Below are 26,953 nucleotides of genomic sequence, written 5' to 3'. Positions count from 1 at the left end.
GCGACCCATATCCGATCATGGTATGACAGTGTGAACGGCACAAATCCGATATTTTCAAATCCGATCTGGGTCACTTTCGTATGTGGTCCTGAATCCGATACATATCAGATGTTTTAGAAAGCGACTGCTGTTTGAACGGTCATGTCGCATTAAATCCGTCTTTTACGTCACTGACACAAGACAGACACCGATTATCAGCTCCGGAGAAGACATCGCAAACGCTTCCTGGCCATCCAGTGTAGAGGTCACTGAAACTGTTGGGAAGACAACGTTGGGGAAACGTGAACATTTTATTTTCACGTATATTTTATGTACTGTATAATCTGCAACTATCCTTTGAAGCAGCGCTCCTCTAAAACAGCAATAAGGATAATTATTAGGTTATCTACATTATTATGTAAATAACTGAAGGAAACGGTTTCCAGGGCCTAATCCGTGGATCGGCTTCCTCCGAGGCGTGGACGTCTATCAGCAGAGAATGTCCCTTAGTCTGTAACACAGTCAAATATATTCTCAAGTAATATTCAAGCATGCCATTCAGCGTGTTAGTACGAGCTCGGGAGCAGCTTGGGAGAACAAGAAAACAGAGACTGCTTTAGATTGTCTTCCCAAAGTGACTCAACTTTATTCACAAGTACAACAGTTTATATAAAATTCATGAGACAGCAGATTTATCAGTTTAAACCAGTACAGACCAAGATAAGGCAGCGTCTTCCTGCCCTTGGGTGAAGAAGCATCCTTTGTGTAGTGTATCAGTTCAGCTACAATTGTGATTATCTCAGCGACATATTTTCAAGGCACAAAACGAAGAGTTCTTACATTAGTGAAATCTGAAACAAACCATTTGGCCTCAACAGGCGTCTAAAAGATTAAGAAACTAATGTAGCTGAGGGAGTGATCTCTGTGGTATTTCAACCTTGTACCAGCCTGTGATTCTCACACATCAATTCTTGGGTCAAAGAGAAAAATAACTAAAACAAAGGGGCCTTATTGAATGACAGAGTTTTCCTGTATAATGTCACTATAAAACAATATCCAGTAAATGCTCCCATGGTACTAAAATACCTAACAATAACAAAATAACTTAAAGCAAAAATTGGGAAACGTAAAGTCCGAAGTCTTTATATTAAGGCCCATCAGTCAAACAATATAGTTTGCTCTGGGTCTAAACAGAGCGCGCTGTGTGTGACGTCTTCTTTAGCACATGCGGGCCGCTTTGAGCGTTCACACTAGAGCGCGTTTGCTGTCGCATTTTATTTGTAGTGTGAACGAGCAGACAAAAAAATCGGATTTGATCAAAAAATCGGAATTGAGCATCAAGACCTGCAGAGTGAACGTAGCCTTAGTTTCTCTTACGTAGGCTACGTCATCATGATGAATTTTCATCACTTCCTTGTCATAACAGGAAACTTTTCAAGCTTTACTTTGTTATCTTTACAAACCAATAGGAGCTTATTTAAACAGACTTTTCCTAACATGACAAATTATAACAAGAGTTTCGTTGCCTGAGGAGACTTTCAAAAACATACAGATTTAGTTAGAACAAGAAGCAGAAAAGAAGACAGAGGGTCTCGTTCACTAATATGGGCAGGTATGTATGACCAGAATATTTATTCTTAACACTGCGTTTGTGTTATTGAATCAGTTTTATTCAAAATCCCCACACTTGTGTCCACTCTTGCATAATGTCATGCACCCAGTTCTATATTTATAAGGAAGAACAAATATCTCACGGTGCATCTGGGAGAAAGTGGTGGAGTTTCTCTGAGAGAGAAGCCCGCACAACTAAACAACAACAGCTGGAAGAAACTCCAACAAGTGTCTGAGAAGGACAGCCTAAAAGGCCAACCTTTCCCGAGCTCTTCCTCCAGAGTGCAGATGGCTTAAAAATCCAACTGACGCCGGACTGTGGCTCGAGTTACAAACAAAAGACTGATTTGGAAAAAGAGGTTCGTGAATGAGGCTTTTTATGTTACAACAGTCTAGGAGCCCATCGGCAACTCTGCCTCCCTCTCTCTGGCCTCTGAGGACAAAGGTCAATATTTGAGCATAGGCTGTATATTATACTTGCAGAAAGCTAAAGGGATGCCACATAGTGATCTGTGACGTCCCAAAATAAAGCCATCTCCATTTTGGTGCTTTGAAACCACACATGACAAGTGACCACCCAAAACCACTGGATCCTGCTTTTTGGGTCTAATGAGGAGGCCAATTTACAAAGTCAACTTCTTTGTATATTTAATAAGAATTGTAGCTGTTATTTGAGCTCATAAACTCATAAGGACAGTGTTTACTGATGGCACAGAGTATAGCGTGAAGTGTACAGGTCTACAGTTTCTGCTCAGATTTATTCCTGCAAAACTGACTGAAGATAAAAATCTTCACAATGCAAAAGACAAATAGTAACAATTCCTTTGATGGCGCTGTCACTTGGTGGAAGCCGTGAGTCCACCTGTATTGTAAAGAGGTAGCTGGTATTATTATTTATTTTGTGAATAAAGTCGCTCCGAGACACACCTCTGCTATCCTGACGTTACTGGAAGGTTTGATTGAGATAATTTCAACAGGTCTTACTCTTTGTGTTGTTAAAACTAAATAGTCTCATGTATACTGTTTTTTGGGCAATCATGGCATATGTTTGTTTACTGTTTGCAAATGTTACATATATGATTGAATCTGTTAAGATATAAAGAATTTCCAACGGTAATCATGAGCAGATTAATCGTAGTGTTAACATTACTGCACAGAAATATTGTTGATGCTGGACAGCAGCAGAATTTATTGTAAATAAGGAGACAATCAGAACTGTTATTGTTCCAGGAAGCTGGACCCTGCCCCTCTTATCAGATACCTGCAGGGCGTCCCAGACGACTCAGAGCATTTCACACCTTGACCCAACAAACCCAAAAGGGTGAATGGGTGGGTCAACGACTCTGAGGCATCAGGAGAGGTTAAAAACCTGAGAAGTCATCAGAAGGTCTGCAGATGCTGTGCATTAAAATACTGTGACTGCTGACTTTAACTAATTTAATGTATGTACATGTAAATCTTCTGTGTATTTGTGGTGTGTAAAGATTGTAAACAGTGGTGCGTAAAATGTACTTGATTGATATACATTAAAATGATACCACATTTTCCTTAATGATTAAATAAACCCATTTCAGCTACTCAGAATTGTTGCTTCCTGTTGACTGAGGGTGAAGGATCATTGTTGAGTGTGTGAAACAAACTGCCTTTCACATCAGGACAACATTGGACACTTTTAAAATCTTCCTAAATGTCTTTTACTCGTCTAACTGTGGACGGTTTGGTTAACGGGTGCTGTTTCTTTTAATGTGCTTGAAAGTAAACTTGACTTGGCAACAAAGGAAAACCAGCAGCTGAGGTCAGGACCCAAAACTCCATCTGCACCTGAATGTAGAAACACATCAGAGCACAACAACTGGACCATTATGGCCTGATAAACTTTCACTCATGTGCCTTTAATGTCTCCCACTGCTGTTGGGTGCGTCAGAATTTAACACAAAGGCAAAATGAGAGAATCAACGACTCTCAACGATCCAATCAGATGATTAACTGCCGCCCTGCACCAGCTGTAGAGCCTTTGAGATCTGAGTTGAAAGGCTTCAGAAACTCAAGTCCAGTTGCCTCATTTCAGCACAGTGTAGACCCAAATTCTCAAAATTATTTAACAGATTAATTCAATTATGTTTTTAGAAGCTCTAATCAGCACATGTGACATCAGGCACCACAAGAGGTTGGTGGTTTTTAAGGTTGACCTGTCGATCAAGAGACGATGGTGAGTTTTCATTCATTCTGTTGTCTAAAACAACTTCCTGCTCACATTAACACGTAGCTGAGGAAATGAAATATTGCTTTTGTGTAAATGATTTAATCACATTAGTACTTGGACTAGTTATAGTGGACAGGAAATATTTACATTCAATGTAATGTCCAGTTACGTTCAACCCCCTGCAGATTTGGAAACTAGGACACTGATACAAATGGATTCAACAGCATCTTTAGCAGAAGAACCTTTGTTCCAGTGATTACATTAACATTTAAGTGTTCACCTTCAGTTCACGGCTGTGGTGTGAAAGACGAGTGAAAGAAGTAACGACAGTTATGCTGGAGTAACTGTTATTGTTCCAGGAAGCTGGACCCTGCCCCTCTTATCAGATACCTGCAGGGCATCCCAGACGACTCGGAGCATTTCACACCTTGACCCAACAAACCCAAAAGGGTGAATGGGTGGGTCAACGACTCTGAGGCATCAGGAGAGGTTAAAAACCTGAGAAGTCACCAGAAGTCAGTCTGAACCGCAGGACGAGAGGAAAGATGTCTTCAACCATGGGTAAGTCCTGGCTGCCTGCTTTTTAGCACTTAGATGTTCGCTAAACTAAGTCATTCTTATTACAAATGTACAAAGTGATTCTTTTAATTCTATCACTGCTTTCATCATCATCTATTCCTGACCTAACCTAACCTTTCTTCCAAAAAACTTACCAAGTTCAGAAATAACCTTAACATTTATATTGTTCTGAAGGCTTCTTTTTAAAACAAAGTAGAAACATTTTATTTTTAATAGTTGCTGAGATGAAGTGATGCAAACCATCAGCATACACGTGATCTTGTCCTGTATCTTGGTGTTTACCAAAGAAACATCATGCAGGCGGCTTTGCTAATGACAGAAACGTCCAGTTTGAAGCTCCAGTCAGTGTACGAAACGATAACTAACGGCGAGAACTCATTTTCCTAATGAGTAAAGAAACTTTGATTGTGTTTCAGGGCCACACGGAAGAATTTAATTTTGTTTCTCATTGCATTGTTGCTCATACATTTGTGATGCTTGTACCTTTCAGATATTCAGCAGCTGTTACCAATCAAAGAAGAACCAGATGACTGGAGCCCTGATATGGAGCAGCAAGTCTCACAGCTCCTCAGCATAAAGAAGGAAGAGGAGGAGGAAGCTGACATCACTGATTTCCCGCTCGCTGCTGCTGCGGTGAAGAGTGAAAATGAAGAGAAAGTGCACTCACTGTTTCATCATGTTAAAAATGAATACAAGGACGAGGAGGAGACTCAGACCTGCAGCTCAGGTAACAAACAAATTAAATTGAACTATGAAACTGCACCAACATTTTTTCTCTGTGAGGAATCAGGTTTTATATTTTGTCTGCTTCTGTTGTGGCTTTGTTAGTTTCACTTCAGTAATGTTATTAAAATATGGAGGGTATTTTTAGGGCGAGATTTAAGAACAAGTGATGAAATCCATTGAATACAGTCACCTCACTAATTTGATTTGTTTTATTTTAGTTTCTCTTCGTTTTAACTTAGTTGGCTGTGATTCGATTGGATGATGTAACTCTGTGAGATGGGCTTTAGGTTAGAGTCCATTCTGCAGGATACTGGAAACCAGTGTCCCCATACACCCAGCATTTTGGCTTTTTTAAAATATGCTCATCCATCTGTGTGTACCTTGCAGGTGTCCATCATCTGTTTGATATTAAAGAAGAGGTTTCCCATGAACGGAGCCCGATTGAAGACTCGGACTTCTTCCAGGAACGCTGCATTGGCCAGGATGGACTGCAGGAGGATGACACACGTGCAACAGCTCCCAGAACCTTTCCGATGCCAATATTCAGTGTTGCGTCCCGCAATGCATTGCAACGCCTCAAATTTGAACAGAGAGAAAAAATCAAATTCTGCGTGAAAACCAAGATATCTGTGAAGAAAACCTTCAAAATGCTTCAGGAAGTTTACGGCAGCAAAGCAATGAGCCGATCAAGATGCAAGGATTGGTATTTGCGTTTCAAAAATGGCAGAACATCCGTCGATGATGAAATCAGGTCAGGGCGACCCAGCACGAGCACAACTCCCAAGCACATCCGAGAAATCGATCAACTTGTGCGCCAGGATTTCCGGATCTCTCTGAGGGAGATTTCTGCCATTCTCAACGTGTCATTCGGAACGGTCCAGGCGATCCTGACGTCCACTTTGAACCTGCACCAAGTGGCTAACAAGCTTGTGCCCAGGCTACTCACTCCCGAGCTGAAGCAGTATCGTTTACGAGCCTGCGAGGATCTCCGTCAACAGACGCGAGATGACCCAACGTTCATGTCCCGGATCATAACTGGCGATGAAAGCTGGGTGTACGGCTGCAAGCCTGGAAAAGCAAGGAGGGTGAATCCGACAAGGAGCCAGTTCAAGGTCAAGCTCATCGTCTTCTTTGACATTCACGGGGTGGTGCATCGGGAAGTTGTTCCCGACGGTCAGGCGGTTGATGCTCCGTTCTACCTCAGTGTTATGACGCGTCTCAGGAAGAACATCGAGGCCAAACGACCTGAACTGTGGCAGAAAGGCGACTGGCTGCTCCATCACGACGACACACCCGCCCACGACGCACTGAAAGAGTGCCATTATTTCTGCTACACCGACACAAATCTCATTCTTCACCCACAGCACTCACCAGATTTGGCCCCCTGCGACTTCTTCCTCTTCCCCAAAATCAACGCCAAGTTGAGGGGACATTTTTTTGACACAGTGGAAGAGCTCCAGCATGCGTCACTGATAGTACTGGATTCACTGGGAGAAGAGGACTTCCGCAGAGCTTTCAGAGCGTGGCAGCAGCGCTGGGTGTGGTGTGCTGCTGTGCAAGGCAACCGCTTTGCAGCTGATGGTGGCCAGATTTGAATTGAATACATATTTTTGTATATTTGTTTCATATTTTTTGTATTTTTATTTTTTTTGCATTAGCATGCATTTTTACTGATGTTTGATCTTGTTACATATAACTTTTTTTATTGTTTAAGTAGAGTGAAAATGGTAGGTGGTACATTGCCGTTGTAAATATGTCAGCATGTGCATATTTACAATTGGATCACTTTATAAAATGTAAATAACAACAGAGCAACAACAAAAAAGAGAAGGATGGGTCTTATTGTCATGATCAGAGCGATCCAATATTAATTCTCCAGATCCTCTGAATCTTTTGATGATAGGTGGTGGTGATGTTTAGATTGGCAAAGTCTTCAGTTTTACATTGATAGTTATTCTGAAACTGTTCCACAACTTTTAGATGTTTCTTGTTGTTTTTTGCAGACTGGTGAACCTTTACTTGAGAAATGTTTTTTTATTCCAGTCATGTTGTTGACCTGTTGCTGTAATTAGTCATGAAAAACTTCCTCCAGCTGTTTATTTTGAGTCCCTCTCGCAGCCTTTTTGAGATGTGCTGCTGCCATAAAAGCCAAACTGAGCGAATGTTTTTCATCTCAGGTCAAACATTTGATGTATTTTGTTGGGTTCTTTTGTGAATAAAAATATGGATTTGTGAGATTTGGAAGTCACTGCATTCAGTCTTTATTTTACACAGCATAGTTTTAGTTTGTAGTTTGCTGGGCTCTGGGAACGTAATAGAATATAATAGAGGGTAGATTTTGCAAGAAAGTGCCTGCTCCCCTCACACTCTTCTTCCACATAATGAGGAAAAAACTCTCCAAACTGGACTAAAGTAAAAAACATACCGTAACTGAAACATGATGGACCAACACAGAAAGACAACCATTCATTCTCACACTCATATTGGAACTGCCAGGTATTCTAATCCAAGCATGTCTTTTGACTGTGGGATGCCCAGAGCCCACACAAACCCCGGACCCTGTGACTGCGAGGCAGTGCTGTTTACCACCGCTCTAACATGAGAGCCTAAATTACTGTCAGTACTTCTTTTCTGTTTTTTGTACACAAATAAAAATAGCTTTTATATATTATTTGCAAGATGATACTAAATCCTCTAAACTGTGTGAAAAATCATTTAAAAATAAGCAAATGTATCATGTAACCTGGTCTCATGGCAGAAAATACCCATATGTGAACAATCATATGCAGAGATTTTCTTCATGTGGTACCAAATCACAACAACTGTTGCCTCAAGGTCCTTTATATTGTGAGGGAAAGACCTTAAAACAATACAAAGGAAACCCCAACTATCATATGACCCCTATTAGCAAGCGCACATAGGGGGCAAGGAAAAACTCCCTTTTACAGGAAGAAACCTCCAGTAGCTCAAGCAATCAGCCAACTTTGACACAAATGAATCCCAGCATTTTATATCTGCAGGCCATGTCTCCAGACAATCTGAACAAGGCTACAAGGGAAACAGCTCAGGGAAATAGGACACAGGTGAAGTCAGTCAGGAAAATAATAGAGGGGTAGCAAAAGTCAAAGCCACAAGAGACGACTATCAAAGCAAAAGAGGAAATAACCCAAAAGATAGCAAGAAAGCACAGAGCCCAGAAACTACCGCTGACCACGAAACACTGACGATGCAGGAAGAATAAAGAGAGGATAACTTACAAAACTGAGCGATTAAACACAAAGCAAAACTCAGTATTCCCAGGGATCCACAGCATACTGGAATTTAAAAGGGAACAAATAAACATGAGCCTAAAAATACAATAAACAGAAAAGTGTAAACCTTGAACACTGGAGACGCAGGAAAAACCCCAAAGAAGCTCAAATTCAAACATATAACCAAAAATGTCTAAACTCCAGAGCACAGTGAAACCCAGAGACCTGGTTTGCACCGACTAGCAGACATTTTTTCCCATCATTCTCCACTGCTGACTCAGTGTCTGTCCTCCACATTTCCAAGACAACATCCACACATCATTCTTTACTTTGGCATCCTCCTTATGTAATCTGTGACCCATTTCCCTTCTGCTGACTCAGCTCGCAGCTGCCAGTGGTTTGCTGCATACCTTGGCAGCGTCCGCCCGCCATTTCTTTTCCTTCTCTTTGGGAACCAGACCTTTATATCTGTCCTGGACTGGACCGGCAGCTTTGGTTAGCGTGGAGCCCTTTCAGTGACCTTCATGGTTAGTTTCTTAGCCATTTATGACTCAGCTACTGGAATCGCTGACGGGAAACATCGGCTAATTTGATTTTGTCTTTTGGGAACATCTTGTGCAACATTTTCCTTCAGCTATTGTTGTCAGTAATTTTGGGCGTGTGTTAACAGTTGGAAAATGCACCGCTGGAGCCCAAAGAAACCAAATCAACCACCAAACTGTACTGACTGTAATAGCTACCCCTGTATTCTTCAGTTTCCCCTCATTTTTATATCTGAAACTAGGTGTGTTACTGTCTCATGTCACCGACAGTCTGAAATGATTTATTCACATATATCTCTGGTGGTGGCACCAGAATGAGAGATGTGATCAGAGGGATGCACACTAACACATCTGGAGCTGTGGGCCTGAAGCAGCTCACAGGCCTCGCTCGGTGTCTTGCACGCAGCCTTCTCAGGATTTCATGAGAACTTGTTTGCTTTACCAAATTCTCCAGAAATAAGAGAACCTGCACAACGTTTTAAAAACTTTATTAAGCTGTATAAATACATTTACTAGACTCACATCAGTACAGGTAAACATCACAGGTCAGCACAGCCGTTTTAATAGTTTACAGACATGTACAGTACTTAAAACATTACAGTGCCGTATTAAAGTACAGTTACACGTTCGATTTAGTCTCCTTAACAGGAGCAAGTTTTAAAACAAACTGAGCCGAGCAGGTCAGGCCCGAACAGCCTTCACATCACATCAGTGTCGTTTAGTCGTTTCTAATGTAAACCATGTAATCTTCTCTGACACGTGAACATCTGCTGCTTTTCTGTTTTACTTGTTTGAGACAGCTGATTAGACAAACCGAGACTTTTGAAGATGACTTTGTTTTAGTGCTGTTCAAAGACCAAACCATTAACTGTTTAAATAACTGGTACAATGATGAGTTTCAGTGCATATACAGAGGAGAAAAGAAGAGCAGGGAGAGATAAGTGGGTTGCATTTCAGCTGAACACTTCATGTAAGTCAGCTCTGCTGCACATCAACACTTTTTTGAAAGAGTCTCGTCCTCTTCCTGTACACTTCTCATGTTGTTCAAAATGCAGTGCAGCCATTGTAGTCGCGCTGACGAGACAGTCACTTTTTACAGGAGATAACATTTCTACAGAATATGAACTTACAGCAACACTGCTGGTTTTACATGTTAACCTCATATTTCAGGCTTCTAGTTTTATTGCTCCGTCTTTGTTGGCGTTTCTGTCCCGGCCTGCTTCCATCCCACGCTCGGGTCTGGTTTGAGGACGATGAAGAAGAGAATTAAGGCTTCCGGGGTTCAATGTTAGTCTTTTTAGTGCTTCTGGACTCAATGCATGGCTGGCGTCGGGGCGATCTGCTCCGCCGGTCCGGTATCTGCTGCTCCTCGTGCTGAGCTGCTCATGGCTCCGTGGTTAAGGGTGACCAGCGGCAAAGCGCTCAGCAGGGCCTTCTCCAGCTTCTGCTCCAAAGCATCCAAGCGGCGGTCCATGTGCTCCTTCAGCCTCTTCTCCATCTCCTCCAGACGGCGCTCCATAGCTGAGTCCAACTCCCTGAAGGGACATAAAAGAAACAGTAACACTTTTTGAGAAAGTTGGACTTAATAAAATCTGTGTGCATCAGCCGCTGGTGTTGCCGATTTATGAGGAGGTATACAGCTGAAGCCACTGTCAGACAAGTTGAAGTGTGCAAGCTGACACTGAATTAAAATAAAGGGGACTATTTAAGGTCAGTCAAACCTTTGCCTGATCATCACTAATCAGAGATGAAGTTTTTTGACCAGGTCGCTGGTCTGTATGTGTATTTCTACTGTGTGATTCTGACAGAGCGGAGTGACTGTGGGCGATTCTTGAAAATGAAGCCACATCAAGAGACAAAAGCCTAAACATAAGCTAAACCACCCACACAGTCGGTGCTGACCATCATCTTCCTCAGACCTCACAATCCTGCTGCATCCACACTGATTCAGCCAAACCACCAGGAGGAAACTTTCTAAACTGAAAACACTAAAAAGATAAATAAATAATTTTTTTCCACCTTAAATATTTTCAGTCTTTTTGCAACATTTCTGTTTTGGTGGTTTACATGCAGAGTCCAACAGCATTACTATTTTGCCCTCAATGATCCTGAAAAATCCACAAAATCCTCCATTTTTTTCTTTCCTTGATTCAGTCACACCAGTCTGGCAGCTCCAGTAACTAAACCAAGGAAACTCCTGTTCAGTCAGTGAGCGCTGTCTCTGATCCTTGTCTGCACACTGATGGTTACTGTACGACATCCTCACAGGGCACTCTCCTGCTTTATGAAATATCAGAAGGTAAAAGTATGACAGGCTTGATGTACTGCGCTTCCATATCGGTAATGAAGGCCTCAGTCATACAGGCCTAGAGGTCAGTTGCTGACAATTTAGCAACCAGGTGCTGGGAAAAATGAGTATTCCACAACAAGCTGGCAAGTGGTTGCTGGCGATTGCTGTTAAGCTAAAGCCCCTTCACACAGGCTTGGAGACCAGTCAGTCGCCGCCGAACAACTACTCACCACTAGAGAAAAGTGTGTATTCTGTGAGTGATCAGCAAATAGTTACTGGAAGCTTCAGGCAGTCTCTAGAGTGACATCCATTGTAAAGAGATATGCAGAAAACCTCCTTACATTTCTTTGGTCGCTAGCAGAGGGCTGCAGTAACCAGATGTTTGCATGGAAAACACCAACTTATCTGCAAAAACTCAAAAACGACTCAACACACAGCAGTGAATCTTTAACACAAACTGGAAATGGAAACAATCCACCTTCAATTTTAAAGCTGGCAATCTAATTATGCATAATGAAGACTAGTTAAAAATGTCTCTGTGAAACTCAGACTAAGACGAGTCTTAGTTTGGAGCAAATAAATGAACCCATCTCAGATTACAGCAGACCTAAAGTCAGATAATCTACAAACAAGCTGTTATAAAAAATGTTATTAACCTTCACGCTGTGATAAAAAGGCAATAAAAAGTAAATGTGCACGTGAACTCCAGACAAACAGCATCAGGGGGAAAGAATAAACAAAGGAAGTGAACACACAGAGAGAAAACACAAGGAGCTAAACTTCAAAATAAAACAGGAAGCAAACAGAAATGGAGACCAGGAATAATCTCACATAAACACAAATAAACACAAACACGTGAGAACAGAGGAAAAACTACAAAAACACAAAGGAGCAGAAAAACTAACAACAGCCAAAGACGATTATAAAAACCGAAACAATTAACATCTACTGTTCAAAGCAAGCAAAGCCTTTAAGTAATCTACACCATTTATTACTTGTCCTCGGTTTTCTGGCATCACGCCTGAAGTCTTAAACTCTTTAAATATTTTAGTCCGACGACTCGTGGGAAAGACGTACCGTCGTGTCGCTGTCCTCGATGTGGAGTCACGCTCTGTCAGCCCACATGTGCTGCACAGATCTGACAGAGAGCCTGATTTATTGTGCAGTTTAACTCACAGAGACATTTTTATTTGAAGAGTGACACTAGGGTCAGCTGGAAAGTTACTCCAGCCACAAATAAATAAATACATAAAGGATTCTGTTTGTTCTGATGCAGCTTTTCAGATATTTTAATGAGTCACACAAACAGCGGTCCTGATAAATGACCTCTATTGTTTCAGTATCAGCCAGCCTCTAACCAACGGCAGCGCCTTCTGCCTACCTGTGCCTGTCAGCTGTTTAACAGCCAGAATGATTTTTGGGAATCACCACAGGAGAGATCCTCCCAGCAGATGTCATGATATCCATGAATATTCCAGCATGTAGGAAATGTTTGGGCGTCTGCTCATTCTTCACTAACACTATCAGCTAGAAATGTGACCTCAGACAATCAAAAGCATTGTTCTGTTGGACAAACGAGTCTCTGTTTAATCCACACGCTCAGAGCCTCAACAACGTGACTGTGCAACAATCACACAGCTGTGGTAACCGAAACACAGCAAACACAAATGCTTACTGTTCCGATAACAACAGCCATACCTCGCAGTTTTATATCATTTACATCAAGGCAAGGCAAGTTTATTTGTACAGCACAATTCAACAGCAAGTGATTCAAAGTGCTTTACAGAGACATTAGAAACAAAAACAAATAAAAAGCATGATTTAAAATTGATTAAAACAAGCAAACAAACAAACAAACAAACAAACAAACTAATTAACAAACAAACAAACAAACAAAACAGATAAAATCAAAACAGATAAAATCAGAAATAGATAAGATCAGTAGTTAAATGTACGTTTTGAAATTTAAGCTTAAAGTGTGGATTTGGTGCTTTATTCAAATGCAGCTGAGAACAGGTGAGTCTTCAACCTGGATTTAAATAAACTGAGTGTTTCAGCTGATCTGAGGCTTTCTGGGAGTTTGTTCCAGATATAAGGAGCATAAAAGCTGAATGCAGCTTCTCCGTGTCTGGTTCTGACTCTGGGAACTGATAAAAGACCGGATCCAGATGACCTGAGGGATCTGGAAGGTTCATACTGGGTCAGGAGGTCATTGATGTATTTTGGTCCTAAACCATTCAGAGCTTTATAGACCAGCATCAGAACTTTAAAGTTTATCCTCTGACGGACAGGCAGCCAGTGTAAAGACCTCAGAGCTGGACTGATGTGGTCCACTTTTTTGGTCTTAGTGAGGACTCGAGCAGCAGAGTTCTGAATGAGCTGTAGTTGTCTGACTGATTTTTTAGGTAGACCTGTAAAGATGCTGTTACAGTAATCAAGCCTACTAAAGATGAATGCATGGACTAGTTTTTCCAGGTCCTGTTGAGACATCAGATCTTTTATCCTTGATATATTCTTGAGGTGATAGTAAGCTGACTTTGTTATTGTCTTAATGTGTTTTTCTAAGTTTAGGTCTGCATCCATCACTACACCCAAATTTCTCGCCTGGTTTGTGGTTTTTAGATGTATAGATTGAAGTTCTCTGGTGACCTGTAATCGTTTTTCTTTGGCACCAAAGACTATTACTTCAGTTTTGTTTTTGTTTAGCTGGAGAAAATTGTGGCACAACCAGTCATTAATTTCCTCAATGCATTTACCAAGAGCCTGTACAGGGCCTCGGTCTCCTGGTGACATTGTGATATATATTTGTGTGTCATCTGCATAGCTGTGGTAGTTTATTTTGTTGTTCTTTATAATCTGTGCCAGTGGGAGCATGTAAATGTTAAACAGAAGGGGTCCCAAGATGGAACCTTGGGGAACTCCACATGTGATACTTGTCTGCTCAGATGTGAAGTTACCTGTTGATACAAAGTATTTCCTGTTTTCTAAGTATGCTTTGAACCAGTTTAGTACAGTTCCTGAAAGACCTGCCCAGTTCTCCAGTTGTTTGAGTAATATGTTGTGGTCAACTGTGTCAAATGCTGCACTGACATCATTAACAAGAAGAAAATTTCACCAAGTGGCTCCACAGTGTGAGGAAAATGTGACAGGCATGTGGTGAGCAAACACAAGTGTGAGTATGTTTAATGACGCCAGATGCAGGAGGAGCTTCTGGGAAGAAAACAATTAAATCAGAAGAAAAGGTCCCAAACACAACAGCAGAAACGGGAACGACTGACAGATCTGTGCATGTGAAAGGCCACAGCTGATAAAGCTGTCCAGAAACACACATGTTAGGTTAGGTGTTTATTCTAAATGAGCTGGGTGAGGTAGACAGAAGTGCGTAAGATAAAGTGCTGTATAAATGAATGTATGGTTGAAGTGTTGAAACAGCTGGTTTAATGTAGGAAAAAGTACAATTATGATGCATTTCTGCATTAAAAAAAGAGTGTCCCTAATATTCCGTCTGTGAAGACTTCTGCAGCATGTACACACAAAAACTGAAAACTGAACACCTACCAAGGAACGTGCATTGGACTCGTCCAATTTTAAGACACAGCTCCAGTTAAAAGCAGAAATCCTTGAGCCACTAAGAACCAAAGTCTTTAGTATTATGCAAAAAGCTGCTGCAGGATTCCTGTAATGATTCTTCATGATACTTCACCTACAACACCCCCCTCCTCACCCCACACAAAAAAGGATTTCACACCACCTCCTCCCACCACAACTCTTCATATTCATGAAGCAGATGTGAGGAAGCAGTTTAGGAGTCTGAATGCTCGGAAAGCTCCCGGCCCAGACGGTGTGTCTCCTGCCACCCTCAGACACTGTGCAAACGAGCTGGCCCCAGTGTTTTCTGGCATTTTCAACTCCTCACTGCAGGCATGTCATGTGCCTGCCTGCTTCAGGTCCTCCACCATAATCCCTGTCCCCAAGAAACCTAGGATCACTGGACTAAATGACTACAGACCCGTGGCTCTGACATCTGTGGTCATGAAGTCTTTTGAGCGCCTGGTTCTCTCCTATCGCAAGACCCTCACGGCCCCCCTCCTGGACCCCCTGCAGTTTGCATACAGAGCCAACAGGTCTGTAGATGACGCCATCAACATGGCCCTACACTTCATCCTGCAGCATCTGGACTCCCCAGGAACCTACGCCAGGATCCTGTTTGTGGACTTCAGCTCTGCCTTCAACACCATCCTTCCAGACCATCTCCGAGGCAAGCTTTCCCAGATGAATGTGCCTGATCCCATCTGCCGGTGGATCACTGACTTCCTGACGGACAGGAAGCAGCACGTGAGGCTGGGAAAGAATGTCTCGGACTCCCGGACCATCAGCACCGGCTCCCCTCAGGGCTGTGTTCTTTCTCCCCTGCTCTTCTCCCTGTACACCAACTGCTGCACCTCCACCCACCAGTCTGTCAAGCTAATCAAGTTTGCAGATGACACCACCGTTATTGGGCTCATCTCGGACGGGGATGAGTCTGCCTACAGGAGGGAGGTTGAACGTCTGGTGTCCTGGTGCAGCCACAACAACCTGGTGCTGAATGCCCAGAAGACAGTGGAGATTATTGTGGACTTCAGGAAGCACACAGCTCCACTCCCCCCCATCATCCTGACTGACACCCCCATCACCTCTGTGGACTCATTCCGCTTCCTGGGTAGCACCATCACCCAGGACCTGAAGTGGGAGCCCACCATCACCTCCGTCATTAAGAAAGCCCAGCAGAGGATGTACTTCCTGAGGCAGCTGAAGAAATTCAACCTGCCAACACGGACGATGATGCAATTCTACACTGCAATCATCGAGTCCATCCTCACCTCCTCCATCACCGTGTGGTACGCTGGAGCCACTATCAGGGACAAACAGAGACTGCAGCGTGTTGTGCGCTCTGCTGAGAAGGTGATTGGCTGAAGACTCCCATCTCTGCAGGACCTGTACACCTCCAGGACACTGCGGCGTGCAGCTCGGATCTCAGCTGACCCTTCTCACCCTGGACACAGTCTGTTTGACCTGCTCCCCTCAGGCAGGAGGCTCCGGTCCATTCGCACCAGAACCTCTCGCCATAAGAACAGTTTCTTCCCCTCTGCTGTTGGACACATGAACAATAACCGTATGACTGTCCCCGCCACCAACACATGACCCTACGCTGTGTTCACTGCATCATTTCATGTCTGGCACTGATCACCACCTGCACTCATGTATATATCATGTATATATCTATCTACTTAGCACTTTTAATTCTTATTCTCATTTTTATTTTCATGTCTATTTAAGCTTAATTTATAACAGTATTTATAACAGTATGTTTGCACTGAAGCACCGCAGCAATTTCCTAATGTTGTAAACCCGCTCAACATTTGGCAATAAAACCCTTTCTGATTTCTGATTCTTTTCTAACACAAGGTGGAGCCAAATCATCTGATTCCAACATGGAGCTGCTGTAGGAAAAGTGCTCGCTACACTCGACTCACCACGTGCCGTTTCTCATCATCTTCTCCTTCTCTGCTGCAGCATCATCCAGTCTCAGCTGGGTCACCTGACCGCAGACGTTCTGGAGCATGGGCAGAAGCTCGGGACCGGAGCCGAACCCCTGGTTGACCCCCTGTTCCTTCAGGAAGTGCGACAGCATCTCTGTCAGCTGAGTGTAGCTCATCGGGCCGCCGTTCTCACTGGGACTCGCTGGAGATGGATAAAAGGTTTTATCGAGGTGTTAGAGAATTACCACAAATAAGTTTTTCTACAAGTAGAAGCCCAAATCCACTCCTTAGTGACTACCATGTTCATGTATGTGACCATAACAGACATGATCATCCTTACTAGTGTTATCAGTGCTGACACTGGACATTGGCAGGTCTACGGAGGAGGGGGTGGAGCCCTCCGACATCACTCCGTTCTGGGTCTGTGAATCTTCATCTGCAGGCCTCAGGAAGCTGTCTGGAGGCTAGCGACATTGAAAAACATCTGACTTACAGAGTGTTTAAACATCTTCTGAACACACATTATATCTGCGTCAAGCTGACAGAAGCATACAGAGATGCAGGTGGATTTGTGTGCATAGTCTCTAAAAGGATATCTGACTTTACTTAACTTTAGTTGTGAATCTGAGCAGCTGGTGGAAGATTACCTGATTCCTTCACTGCTTTAAGCTGAAATACACTCACTGCACATGTGGACAAAACAAGCTAAAGCCAGAATCTGACTTTCAGATGTCTCTCTTATCATACATGTAAACAAGACAAATCTGAAATAATACTGTAGCACAAAACTAGTCGGACTAGCTGAGCTTAGCTAAAGAGCCTCTGATCACAGTGGCTTCTTTTTTTATCTACCTTTAAATCACATTAGAATTTATAGCTGTGGCATCTAAAGGTTCCAAGAAAACATAAAAACCTCTAAACATCAATCAGCTTTCTTCTTTCTGTACAATTATATGCGGACAATTAGAATCACTCAAACATTTCACATAATAGAAAAACACGATCATCACAATCAATGAAGTGGTCCAAGGTTTTTCTTTGAGTTCATCAAACAGGCAGCATTAATGGATTAAAGTTCTGGCAGACACTCCAGACCAAACCTCAGACTCCAGCCAGTTTAGTTTTTCTGAACTTTCTTTGTTAATCCAGGCTTTCTGCTTCAGGCTCTGTTCACACTCACAAAATCACTTCACTGTTTTCTTCTGCACCAAACTGGTGTGGGCCGAGTTTTTAAATGGTCTAATCTAAGAACAAAGAACAGCACAAATGGGTTTTTGTACCTTAAATTCTGCAGGTCGAGGCAGAATATTGCCAGCTCCTGGACACATGCTGACTTCTCTCCCCAAACCAGAGAAAGCTCCACTGCCCATCAGGAGAGGCAGGAAACCAGCCAGAGAGCCGGTCTGATTCTGGAGAGACAAACACCAACACATGCTTCAGTCCCTGTTTCATTCTTTATGTCTGGTTAGTTCTTATGCTTTGGACACTCAGAGAAGCCGTTCCAGTTCCAGTAACAGTAAGATCTGAGACAGAGGCCTGACGAGGTACACAGAAACTCAAATCCATAAGGCATACTCTCATCAGCAGGAAACACCCACATTATAAATGTCAGAGAGAGCATCTCTGAGCTAATTTACCTTCTGCTGGAACTGCACCATTTCCATGAGATTCTGAGCTCCTGGCGACAGGCTTGTTCCCATCTCCTCCATCAGACACTGCACTCGCTGCATGTCTATGCCCGGGTTTGGGGCTGGGCAGGACTGCAGCAGCTGAAGACTCACGATGACTTTAGCCACCATAACACTGCTCCTACCTGCCAGGGAGAGTAACTGGGAGAGAAGCAGCTCGTTAGATTCTCATACAAACACGACTGTGTAACAAACTGCATAAACTAAAATGTTCTGTTTTACCTTCACTTCACAGGCAGAGGATGGCTCCTCAATGATCAGCTGCTTCTTATAGAAAGGCCCTCTGTCAGCACTGTGATTCACAAACAAAAGAAGAAGCATCACTTCTTAACATCAGACAATCAGCAGCGTCTTTATCAGAAGACCGAAGACCCTTTGCTCATTGGCTCTTCTGACCATGTGCAGCCTGTGTACCTGTCTAGCTGGATGCTGTCGTCCTTCGATCCCCGTACAGTCCCACAGTACTCTCCGGTCTGGCTGTAAACCTCCATGGTTCGAGCCTCACTTATAACGAGCAGGCGGCTGATGGTGGCAGGTAAGCTGGGGTTGCAGTGGAACTTCAGGACACAAGGAGACCCTTCCTCCATCTGCTCTAGCAGCACTGGATCACCACTGTGTGTGGCAGATAAGTGGGAAATGTACCATTCACTTAAATAAAAGGAAAATCCACTTCTCATCTTTGCCTTCTGTGCGACTAGACAAAGATTAATTGCAACTGCCTATTGATTATAGCACTAACTGCTTCTTAATATCAGCTAGAAGCTTCTTACCAGTGAGTTTCTTCTCTGTCCAACTCATTGACTTCATCTTCTTCTTTGGCCGTGTTATTGATGTGAACAGGAAGAACGACGTCAGCCAGTTGACGCCCCTGAGTGTGACAGACCCAAGCAGCTTCACTTTTCACAGAGATGTCCACCATAATGCTGCGGCTTGCTGTAACCTTTGAGCCAACGACCTAGGATACAAAATTGGAAACAATTAGGAGAACGGGTTACAGATTCAAGACAAGATTAAAGACTGAATAAAGCCACTGTAAGACAGAAACAATAAGAGTCATGTGCTTTTGTCTTTGGCAAAGATAGTGGATATACTGGAGCTGCAGCTCCAATATATCCACGATCCTTCCTCTGCACACATCCAAACCATCCCAGCCTCACTCTCTCTGTCTCCAGACCGCTCAGCCTCAGCTGTCCAGCTGATGTACTCATTTCTAATCTTGTCCATCTTTGTCACTTCCAGTGAAAATCTTAACATGTTTTGCTTGTGTTGTCTTTTTGTCTCCATCTTCTTCTTGTGCACTGTCCGTTGCTTGTATGGTTGACCCTAGGTATTTAAACTCATCCACTCACTCAGCCTCTTCCACCTGTCTCCCTCTCATTCATGCATGTATTCTTTCTCGCTTCTTCCAGCTCCCTCGTCTAACTGCGGATCACAGTGTCGTCTGCAAACATCATAATCGACAAACACTGCTGTCTGACCTCATCTGTCAGCCTGTCCATCACTACTGCAAAGGAGCTCAGAGCAGATCACTGGTGTAATCCCACCCTCAGCCCACCTGTCTCTCTTACCGCACACCTCACCACTGTTCTCTGCCAGAGTGCCAAAGTTCCTCTTTTGACACACTATTTTCCGCTTTCGCTGATCCATAAATAAAGAGTGAAGCTCCTTATGACCTTCTCTATATTTCTCCATCAGTACTCTCAAACATCACATCTCTGGAGTTCTTTCTCAGCATGAAACCATACTGCTGCTCACCGATCATCACGTCGCTGCCTAACCTAGCTTTAACAACTCTGTCCCAAATCTTAAGATATGACTCGTCATTTTGTTTTTACTCTCTGTAAACTTTTATTTCAACTAAAGTTTGCTTTTATGATCATTCTTTTTCTACTTTAAGTAATAGAAATGCTGTGCAGTCCCACACAAAGCGGGACCGCTGGTCTCCCTGGTCCACAGTTAGTCAGGTGGGCCAGATTTCAGATTTAAATGAATATGATGATGAATATGTGATATGTTTGATTTCTGACAGTTTGTTTTAAATTACAGGCACAAATGTTACTCTGAATGACGTGTAGTGCAGGAGTACACACAGTACTGATCGGTTGTATGTTGTCACATCCGATTCTTTGCTACAGCTGCAGTAACTCTGTGAACGTCTCGCCGTGACGGGAAATAAAGCGCGTTTACCTTCAGAGTGCCTCCTGAACCCGCTGAGAAGAAGCTTCCAGGCTCTTCTTCTTCACGTTTCTCCAAACATGTCTGAAAATCTGCTAATTTTAGCAACAATTAACGGCTAAACGATTAGCTGAAGCTACAGCTGACACGCGACGCTGGATCGTAGGATTGTTGTGGTGTGACGTCATCAACAGGCGCCGCTCGGAATGCCGTTGTTCCGTTCCTAACGTCTGTTTGGTAACTAAAGACACGTTTATTTCTTGATTTAAATTAAAAACTTTTCCGGACCCAACAGAAACGTGTACGTCGGGTTGTGCAAAATCATCCAGAGTAACTCTGAGGTTGTGTTTTGACTGTTAATCCTTGTTGAAGTTAAAATAACGAATGTCTCTGTGAACCTGGGCATGGACTTCACTGAGTGCTACCGAGACACGGTGTCCAGTGTGGCCGCTGCTGCTCGCTCAGGCTGCACTAGGCGGCTGAGGACGCTGATTCAGAGAGGCTGCAGTGTGGACTGTCGGGACAACCGAGGCTGGACCCCCCTGCACGAGGCGGCGGCAGCTGGCAGCAAAGTGTGCGTCCAGGAAATCCTGTCAGCTGTCAGAGGTAAGAGAGGCTGCTGCACAGGTATCCAGTACTACTTCCTTTAGGTGTCTCCAAAGGCGGATCATCTGCCTTCCTTCGTCTCACCCTATCCCAGCATCCTCCTCTGTCACACCAACCCTCTTCATGTCCTCCTTCACACGAACCTCCTCTGAGGTCTTCCTCTTTTCTTCCTGCCTGGCACCTCCATCTTCTGCATCCTTTGGCCACTGTCCGTCTTCTGCACATGTCCGAAAGGTCTCAGCCTTGCCTGTCTAACGTTGGATGCAAAGTTAGAAGAGACCCTAGTGTCCAACAGTCCCCATCGCTCCAAACAAGAAGGGGCTCAGAGCCAATCCCGGATCTTATCCCACCCTCACCTTCAACCCATCTGTCACTCCTACCCTCCTCCACCACTGTCTCACTGCCCTCTAATATGTCTTGCACCAGCCTCACATACTTCTCTGCCACTCCTGATGTTCTCATACAGTAACACAATATGTTTGGGCCCATTACAGTCATACTATGTTTGACTGGCAGATGTACCTGGAGCAGCTTCAAAGGGATGCGTGTCTACTCCCGGGATCAAATCAGGGAGCTTTCACTTGATAGAAAGTGAAAGCTGAGATTATTTATTGCTTTTTCATAAATACATGCTCATTTTGCATTTTTAGGACAGCAGCATGTTTAGTTCAAAAAACATTTAACAACAACTGCCAAACTTTTGAAAAGCAAAGTGCTTTCACATTGTTGCTCGATGTGGTATTTCAGATGGACGACAGGTCGGGACTACTCAAGTACATTACACAAGTACTTCTTTACTCAAGTAATGGTGAAAAAGTACACAAAAGTACACACTCTGATATGTGCTCAAACTTCCACCTTCCATATTAATATTATAATAAAATATTATTTATACAAACTTTATTTCAACTTAAATTCAAATTCTAATAAATTAACTCAGCTTGAACTCCTGATATGCTGAACAAAAAAAGAAAGGGAATTTAAAAAGCTCTCTTTGCTGCTGACTGCACTTTAGATGTGTGACTTTGTCGTGAAACCCAAACAGTAAGATGACTATAGTGAAAGGTTAAAGTGGGATTTTACAGATTTTGTGCACAGCCTGTCATCAGCCGGCCCGTCCTGCTCCTCTTTATGGATTTATCCAGCAGGATATGAGCTGATGTTACATGAGCTGTCGTTTTATTGATTTACATGGATGCTTCTTTGTGAAAAAGATGTACTTGTACTTGTATTGACAGGCAGAATCTGATACTGTGGAGCCTTTCATTGAGCCAGGTCAGCTTGACACTGAAAAGAGCAGAATCCTAATATTTTCCATTACATGGCGTTCCCATTGACAGCATAAGGCTAGTGCAAAGGTGGAATCCAGTGTATGAATCAGTTTGTGGCTTTGATGATATTTCTTAGAAACATTGCATTTAAAATGTCCATTAGAAAATGTTAGTCTCTCCTCCTCTTCTGTAGCACAAGCCGCAGCTTATGGGCATCTGCACCAAAGAAATACCGTTCCATATCATTTAAGCCAGGAGTGAGGAAGTCCAGGCCTCAAGCGTCGGTGTCCTGCAAGTTTTAGATGTGTCCTTGATCCAACACAGCTGATTTAAATAGCTAAATGACCTCCTCGACATGTCTTGAAGTTCTCCAGAGCCCTGGTAATGAACTAATCATGTGATTCAGGTGTGTTGATCCAGCGTGATATCTAAAACCTGCAGGACACCGGCCCTCGAGGCCTGGAGTTCCCCAAACCTGATTTAAGCCTGATTGAATCCCAGAGTATACTGAATAAATAAATGATGCAAACTGTATTTTTTTTCCTCTCTGATCTCTTCATGTGCGAGCACCGGTGATGGATATTGTTCCTTCTGCTTGGGGTCTGATTAGTTCGATGTCTGGAAAGTACCCAAAGACAGGAAATAGTAGCTCACATATGTTAAACCTAAACAAAATCAGCCTGGTTAGAAAATGTAAGAAGTAGAGATGTTTGTGTTAAAATGAAGAGAGTAAAATTCAAAGTAAATGGCCTGTATTTATATAGCGCTTTACTAGTCCCTAAGGACCCCAAAGCGCTTTACATATCCAGTCATCCACCCTTTCACACACACATTCACACACAAAGTAAAGTAAAGTACAGAAGCACAGTATCTGTACTTCATTACTTCCCATCTCTGAGGGTATTTCTACTCCTTCTACTTCTCTGCTGGACTCCAGATGGATGTGAATGATTAATGGATAAATCAGTCACTTCAGCAGCTGTTTTAAAGTTATATGTGCGTTTCTCTTATTTGCGTTTTGTTCTTCCTCTTTGGTTTCCGCCTGTGTGCAGCACGCTCCTCCAGCTGTAGTCGTGTTTATGTGAACCATCTGACGCATGAGGGTGAGTCTGCCTGTTACCTGGCAGCGCAGTGTGGACACCTGTCAGTGGTCCGACTGCTCCTCAAAGCACACGCTGATATCAACCAGCTCACTAACGACTTGTCCTGTCCTCTTTATGAAGGTATTACAACTGCGCTTCACTGATGTTTAATTTTTTTCTGTTTTTGCTTGTCTAACCCTTTAAGCTCCTCTAACCAAATGAATGTCCCAAAATGTGCTTCCAGCTGTTAGCCACGGGCACACAGATGTTGTAGCACTGCTGGTAAGAAAAGGTGCTGAGGTCAACAGAATGCACACAGAGTCCGGCTGGACCTGCCTGCACCAAGCTGCATATAAGGTAGGCATTAGCATTAGCACTCACGCTCTTAAACGAACAGTTTTCATTTAACAGTAGATCATGACTTTTTGGTTTCGGTCAGGAAAGCATGGTCACATCTGTTGGGGATTTTCCCTTATTGCCCTTAAGTTTTCTGACTGGCTGCAAGGCACAGAGAGAGAGAGACTTTGTGCATGTATTAACCTTTTTATTACATTTCACTTATAAATGAACTCATTTTTTACCTTTGAACACCTGCAGAAAATGTGCAAACTGGCACATAAAAGTTCAGCAGAATGCAGGGATGCAGTGATTTCTTGTGATGCTCACTGTGAAGAATGTAGGGCTTAAACGTTCCTGCTCTCTGCTGCCAGCATTAGCTGTGGGGTCCTTGTGTGTTTGCTGATTGTATTTAAGATCATGTTTCTCCCAAAGGGCCACACTGAGATCGTGCGCATTCTTGTTAACAAATGCAACCTGGAGGAAGTAGATGATTACAGGATTTCCCCGTTATTTGTGGCTGCACAGTACGGACAGAGGGGGTGCCTGGAAATACTCGTTAACGCCGGTAAATATGATTTACTTTTAATGGTAGCTGTACATTTGTTTTCCTCCTTGTTAAAGGATCTCGTGCTCCATGTCCTCTTGGCCTCTTCTTTAGGAAGTAATTAAGTAAAATAGATTACACAGTTAATTTTTAACCTGCTTTCACTTCAGGTGCCAACGTGAACACGCAGGCAGTTGATCTGAGTACACCTCTGTTCATCGCCTCTCAGGAGGGACACCAGGCCTGTGTGGACTTCCTGTTGGACCACGGGGCTGACCCTAACATGGTCTGCAGTCACGACTGGCCTCAGTTTGCCATTCACGCCGCAGCCCAGTTTGGTCACATCGGGTACTGACACATAAATTAACCTCTTTTAAAATAAGGCTGATTGTGTATTTTTGACGTTTTGATATTCTGTCACTCCAGCATCCTCAGGAGCCTCATAGCTGTTACGGATCATGCGTGCGACCGTGGCGAGAGCATGGTGAGTCCGGTGTATGTAGCTATTAACAGCGATCAGACCAAGAGTGTGGAATTGCTGTTGAGGGAAGGTTACAGCCCAGACGCCCAGGACTGCTCACACACCCATGGCCTCCTCTCACCGCTCTCCCTGGCCTTGTATCGCACACCCCAGAAACCTTACAGGTGTGTAAGAATGCCGATTTTACCACCTTGCACATATTTGCAAGATAAACCAGATGGTTTATTTTAGTTTGATATTAAAATCTCTTTCAGTGAGTCGGTGAAACTGCTGATAGCTGCAGGAGCAAGGTTGAATGAGGAAGATTGGATTTATGCTTTGGCCACTGACGAAGCAGACCTGCTGCAGCTGATATTTGAGCACCGGTGGATACCTCGCCCAGAGGCTGTGACCAGCGACGAATCTGTACTGCAGCATGATGGGAAAACTGAGCTGAAGCTGAGAGAACTGAACGAGATGCTCTGTGTGGCTCTAAACCAAGTACATTTTGCTGGCTGCTGGCTTCCTCCTCTCCTGAAGGCAGGACTGGAACCATCTTTACTGCTTCAGCCCCACATGTAAGGCGCCACTCCACCTCTGTCTCCTTAGTTATCAACAAGCTGTAATAGGTTTGTTCCCTGTTCCCTGTTTGGGCCTCTAAAAATCAAAAGCTTGACTTTGTTTAATTTGGCCAGGCACAGTTTCAGGGTCACCCTCTCATGCACAGCTGCTGTTTGGAGAAATCACAGAGGATGTTCTAAGTAAACAGTTCTCTAACTTTCTGACTCGCCCACTTCAGAAGCCAAAATAAGGTCAAACCCCACAGTTAACAGGTTTTATTAGTCAGTGATGTTAAACGAGGATCCCAATTAAATTTTAGTGACATTAAGATTAGCACAGTAGCATTTGCATCAGCCTGTTTTTGCCTGCCAAAATCAAATTCACTCATCTTAATTGCGCTCATTTTATTTTCCTACCTTCACTCACCAGCAGTGGCCGTTTCCCCCACCAGAAGAGGACTTCGGGGGAATAATCTTAAAAAAAAAAAAAAGCTTCCATATTTAAAGCTGTCTGGATATGCCTGAGAAAATTATTTTAAACAGGAGATCGGCTAAATTTAAGTCAGGATCCAAAGCTGGTTGATCACCCATCATCATTATCTGTTCCTTTGTGTCATCTGTCCTTTGTAGGTTGGAAGAGGCAGACAGCCAGGTGTTAAATTACCTCCTTGAGTTTGTAAACTGGTCGACTTTATCTCCCCATTTGAAACATATTCTGGATCGAAGGGTGGCAGAAAAGTCCTGGGATCCACATCCATGTTTCGGTACAGCAGTAAATATGCACTGCAGAGTTTAAATAACCTGCACGTGGAAACACTGCAGCGATTGATCTTTTCTCTCCACCTTCTTTCAGACTCCGTCCCCTGTCTTTCCCACATCTGCCGGCTGCAGGTCAGAGCACTGCTGGGACCAGATATCCTGATGAGGACCAATGTCGTCCAACAGCTTCCTGTCCCCAACCTGCTTCATGATTTCCTTAAATTCAGGGACATCCCAGAAGCTTCATACCCACACGCGCCACTATTGCCAATTTTACAGCGAATCGAGGAACATCGCAATACACACCAGCACAGACATGTTCTATGACCACATCGGTGTCTTATGTTCAACCCAAGAATCCATATTATTCCATTAAATGCAAATATTCAAGTCTGGTTCATCATTTTATGCACATTCCTATTTGGAGTATGGATGGATTGGAGGTTTAAACAGAAGAATGTCAGGTACAGAAGCGGGACAAATTAATAGAAAAACCAAAAAGCCTCTTACTAAGGTGTTGGACCACCAGAACAGCACTACTGCTCCTTTATGTTTATTCTTGAAATGTCTGGAAAGTCACTGGAGCGCTGGACACTATTCTTCCAAAAGATATTCCCTCATATGTTTTGATGATGTTGGAGAGGACCGTCTAATGGTCAAACATCTCCCACAGGCGTTCATTTGGATTGAAATGTTGAGACTGCACATGTGTGATTCACACCATTTTCATATTCTTCAGTGACCCTTGTGCCCTATGGATGAGGGGAAT

The 26,953-nt window shown here is 43.3% G+C and overlaps 3 protein-coding genes across 3 annotated transcripts; 2 read left to right on the top strand and 1 right to left on the bottom strand.

Moving 5' to 3' along the window:
• The first annotated feature begins 3,844 nt into the window (after positions 1–3,844).
• On the top strand, positions 3,845–7,335 carry LOC112435269 (mariner Mos1 transposase). The gene is made up of 3 exons (XM_024803577.2): positions 3,845–4,354; positions 4,863–5,099; positions 5,486–7,335. The coding sequence occupies exons 1-3, from the start codon at positions 4,339–4,341 to the stop codon at positions 6,691–6,693; spliced, it is 1,461 nt and encodes a 486-aa protein (XP_024659345.2). The 5' UTR covers positions 3,845–4,338; the 3' UTR covers positions 6,694–7,335.
• Positions 7,336–9,362: 2,027 nt separating this feature from the next.
• lg8h10orf88 (linkage group 8 C10orf88 homolog) lies at positions 9,363–20,751 on the bottom strand. The gene is made up of 9 exons (XM_004565198.5): positions 20,576–20,751; positions 19,159–19,343; positions 18,803–19,000; positions 18,611–18,680; positions 18,338–18,529; positions 17,981–18,109; positions 17,041–17,164; positions 16,695–16,902; positions 9,363–10,426 (listed from the first exon to the last, which is right to left on the bottom strand). Exons 2-9 carry the CDS (start codon positions 19,305–19,307, stop codon positions 10,204–10,206), a joined length of 1,293 nt encoding a protein of 430 aa, XP_004565255.3. The 5' UTR covers positions 19,308–19,343; positions 20,576–20,751; the 3' UTR covers positions 9,363–10,203.
• Positions 20,752–20,772: 21 nt separating this feature from the next.
• asb3 (ankyrin repeat and SOCS box containing 3) lies at positions 20,773–26,574 on the top strand. The gene is made up of 9 exons (XM_004565199.5): positions 20,773–21,169; positions 23,493–23,663; positions 23,767–23,879; positions 24,294–24,426; positions 24,576–24,753; positions 24,832–25,050; positions 25,141–25,443; positions 26,056–26,189; positions 26,279–26,574. Exons 1-9 carry the CDS (start codon positions 20,968–20,970, stop codon positions 26,509–26,511), a joined length of 1,686 nt encoding a protein of 561 aa, XP_004565256.2. The 5' UTR covers positions 20,773–20,967; the 3' UTR covers positions 26,512–26,574.
• Positions 26,575–26,953: the final 379 nt, after the last annotated feature.

The sequence above is a fragment of the Maylandia zebra genome, linkage group LG8 (assembly GCF_041146795.1).
Source record: "Maylandia zebra isolate NMK-2024a linkage group LG8, Mzebra_GT3a, whole genome shotgun sequence".
Taxonomy (NCBI): Eukaryota; Metazoa; Chordata; class Actinopteri; order Cichliformes; family Cichlidae; genus Maylandia; species Maylandia zebra.
Note: the sequence above shows the minus strand (reverse complement) of the source record. Positions and strands in the feature narration are given on the sequence as shown.

What these genes read in the sequence shown, in the direction of transcription:
- lg8h10orf88 (XM_004565198.5), bottom strand. Translation starts at nt 19,307, where the DNA reads ATGGTGGACATCTCTGTGAAAAGTGAAGCTGCTTGGGTCTGTCACACT. An exon ending in GACAGCATCCAGCTAGACAG is followed by an intron (nt 18,681 to 18,802) that starts GTACACAGGCTG and finishes TGTGAATCACAG; the next exon opens with TGCTGACAGAGGGCCTTTCT. An exon ending in TGGTGCAGTTCCAGCAGAAG is followed by an intron (nt 18,110 to 18,337) that starts GTAAATTAGCTC and finishes TTGTCTCTCCAG; the next exon opens with AATCAGACCGGCTCTCTGGC.
- asb3 (XM_004565199.5), top strand. Translation starts at nt 20,968, where the DNA reads ATGGACTTCACTGAGTGCTACCGAGACACGGTGTCCAGTGTGGCCGCT. An exon ending in GGAAATACTCGTTAACGCCG is followed by an intron (nt 24,427 to 24,575) that starts GTAAATATGATT and finishes CTTTCACTTCAG; the next exon opens with GTGCCAACGTGAACACGCAG. An exon ending in GGATCCACATCCATGTTTCG is followed by an intron (nt 26,190 to 26,278) that starts GTACAGCAGTAA and finishes ACCTTCTTTCAG; the next exon opens with ACTCCGTCCCCTGTCTTTCC.
- LOC112435269 (XM_024803577.2), top strand. An exon ending in GACTCAGACCTGCAGCTCAG is followed by an intron (nt 5,100 to 5,485) that starts GTAACAAACAAA and finishes TGTACCTTGCAG; the next exon opens with GTGTCCATCATCTGTTTGAT.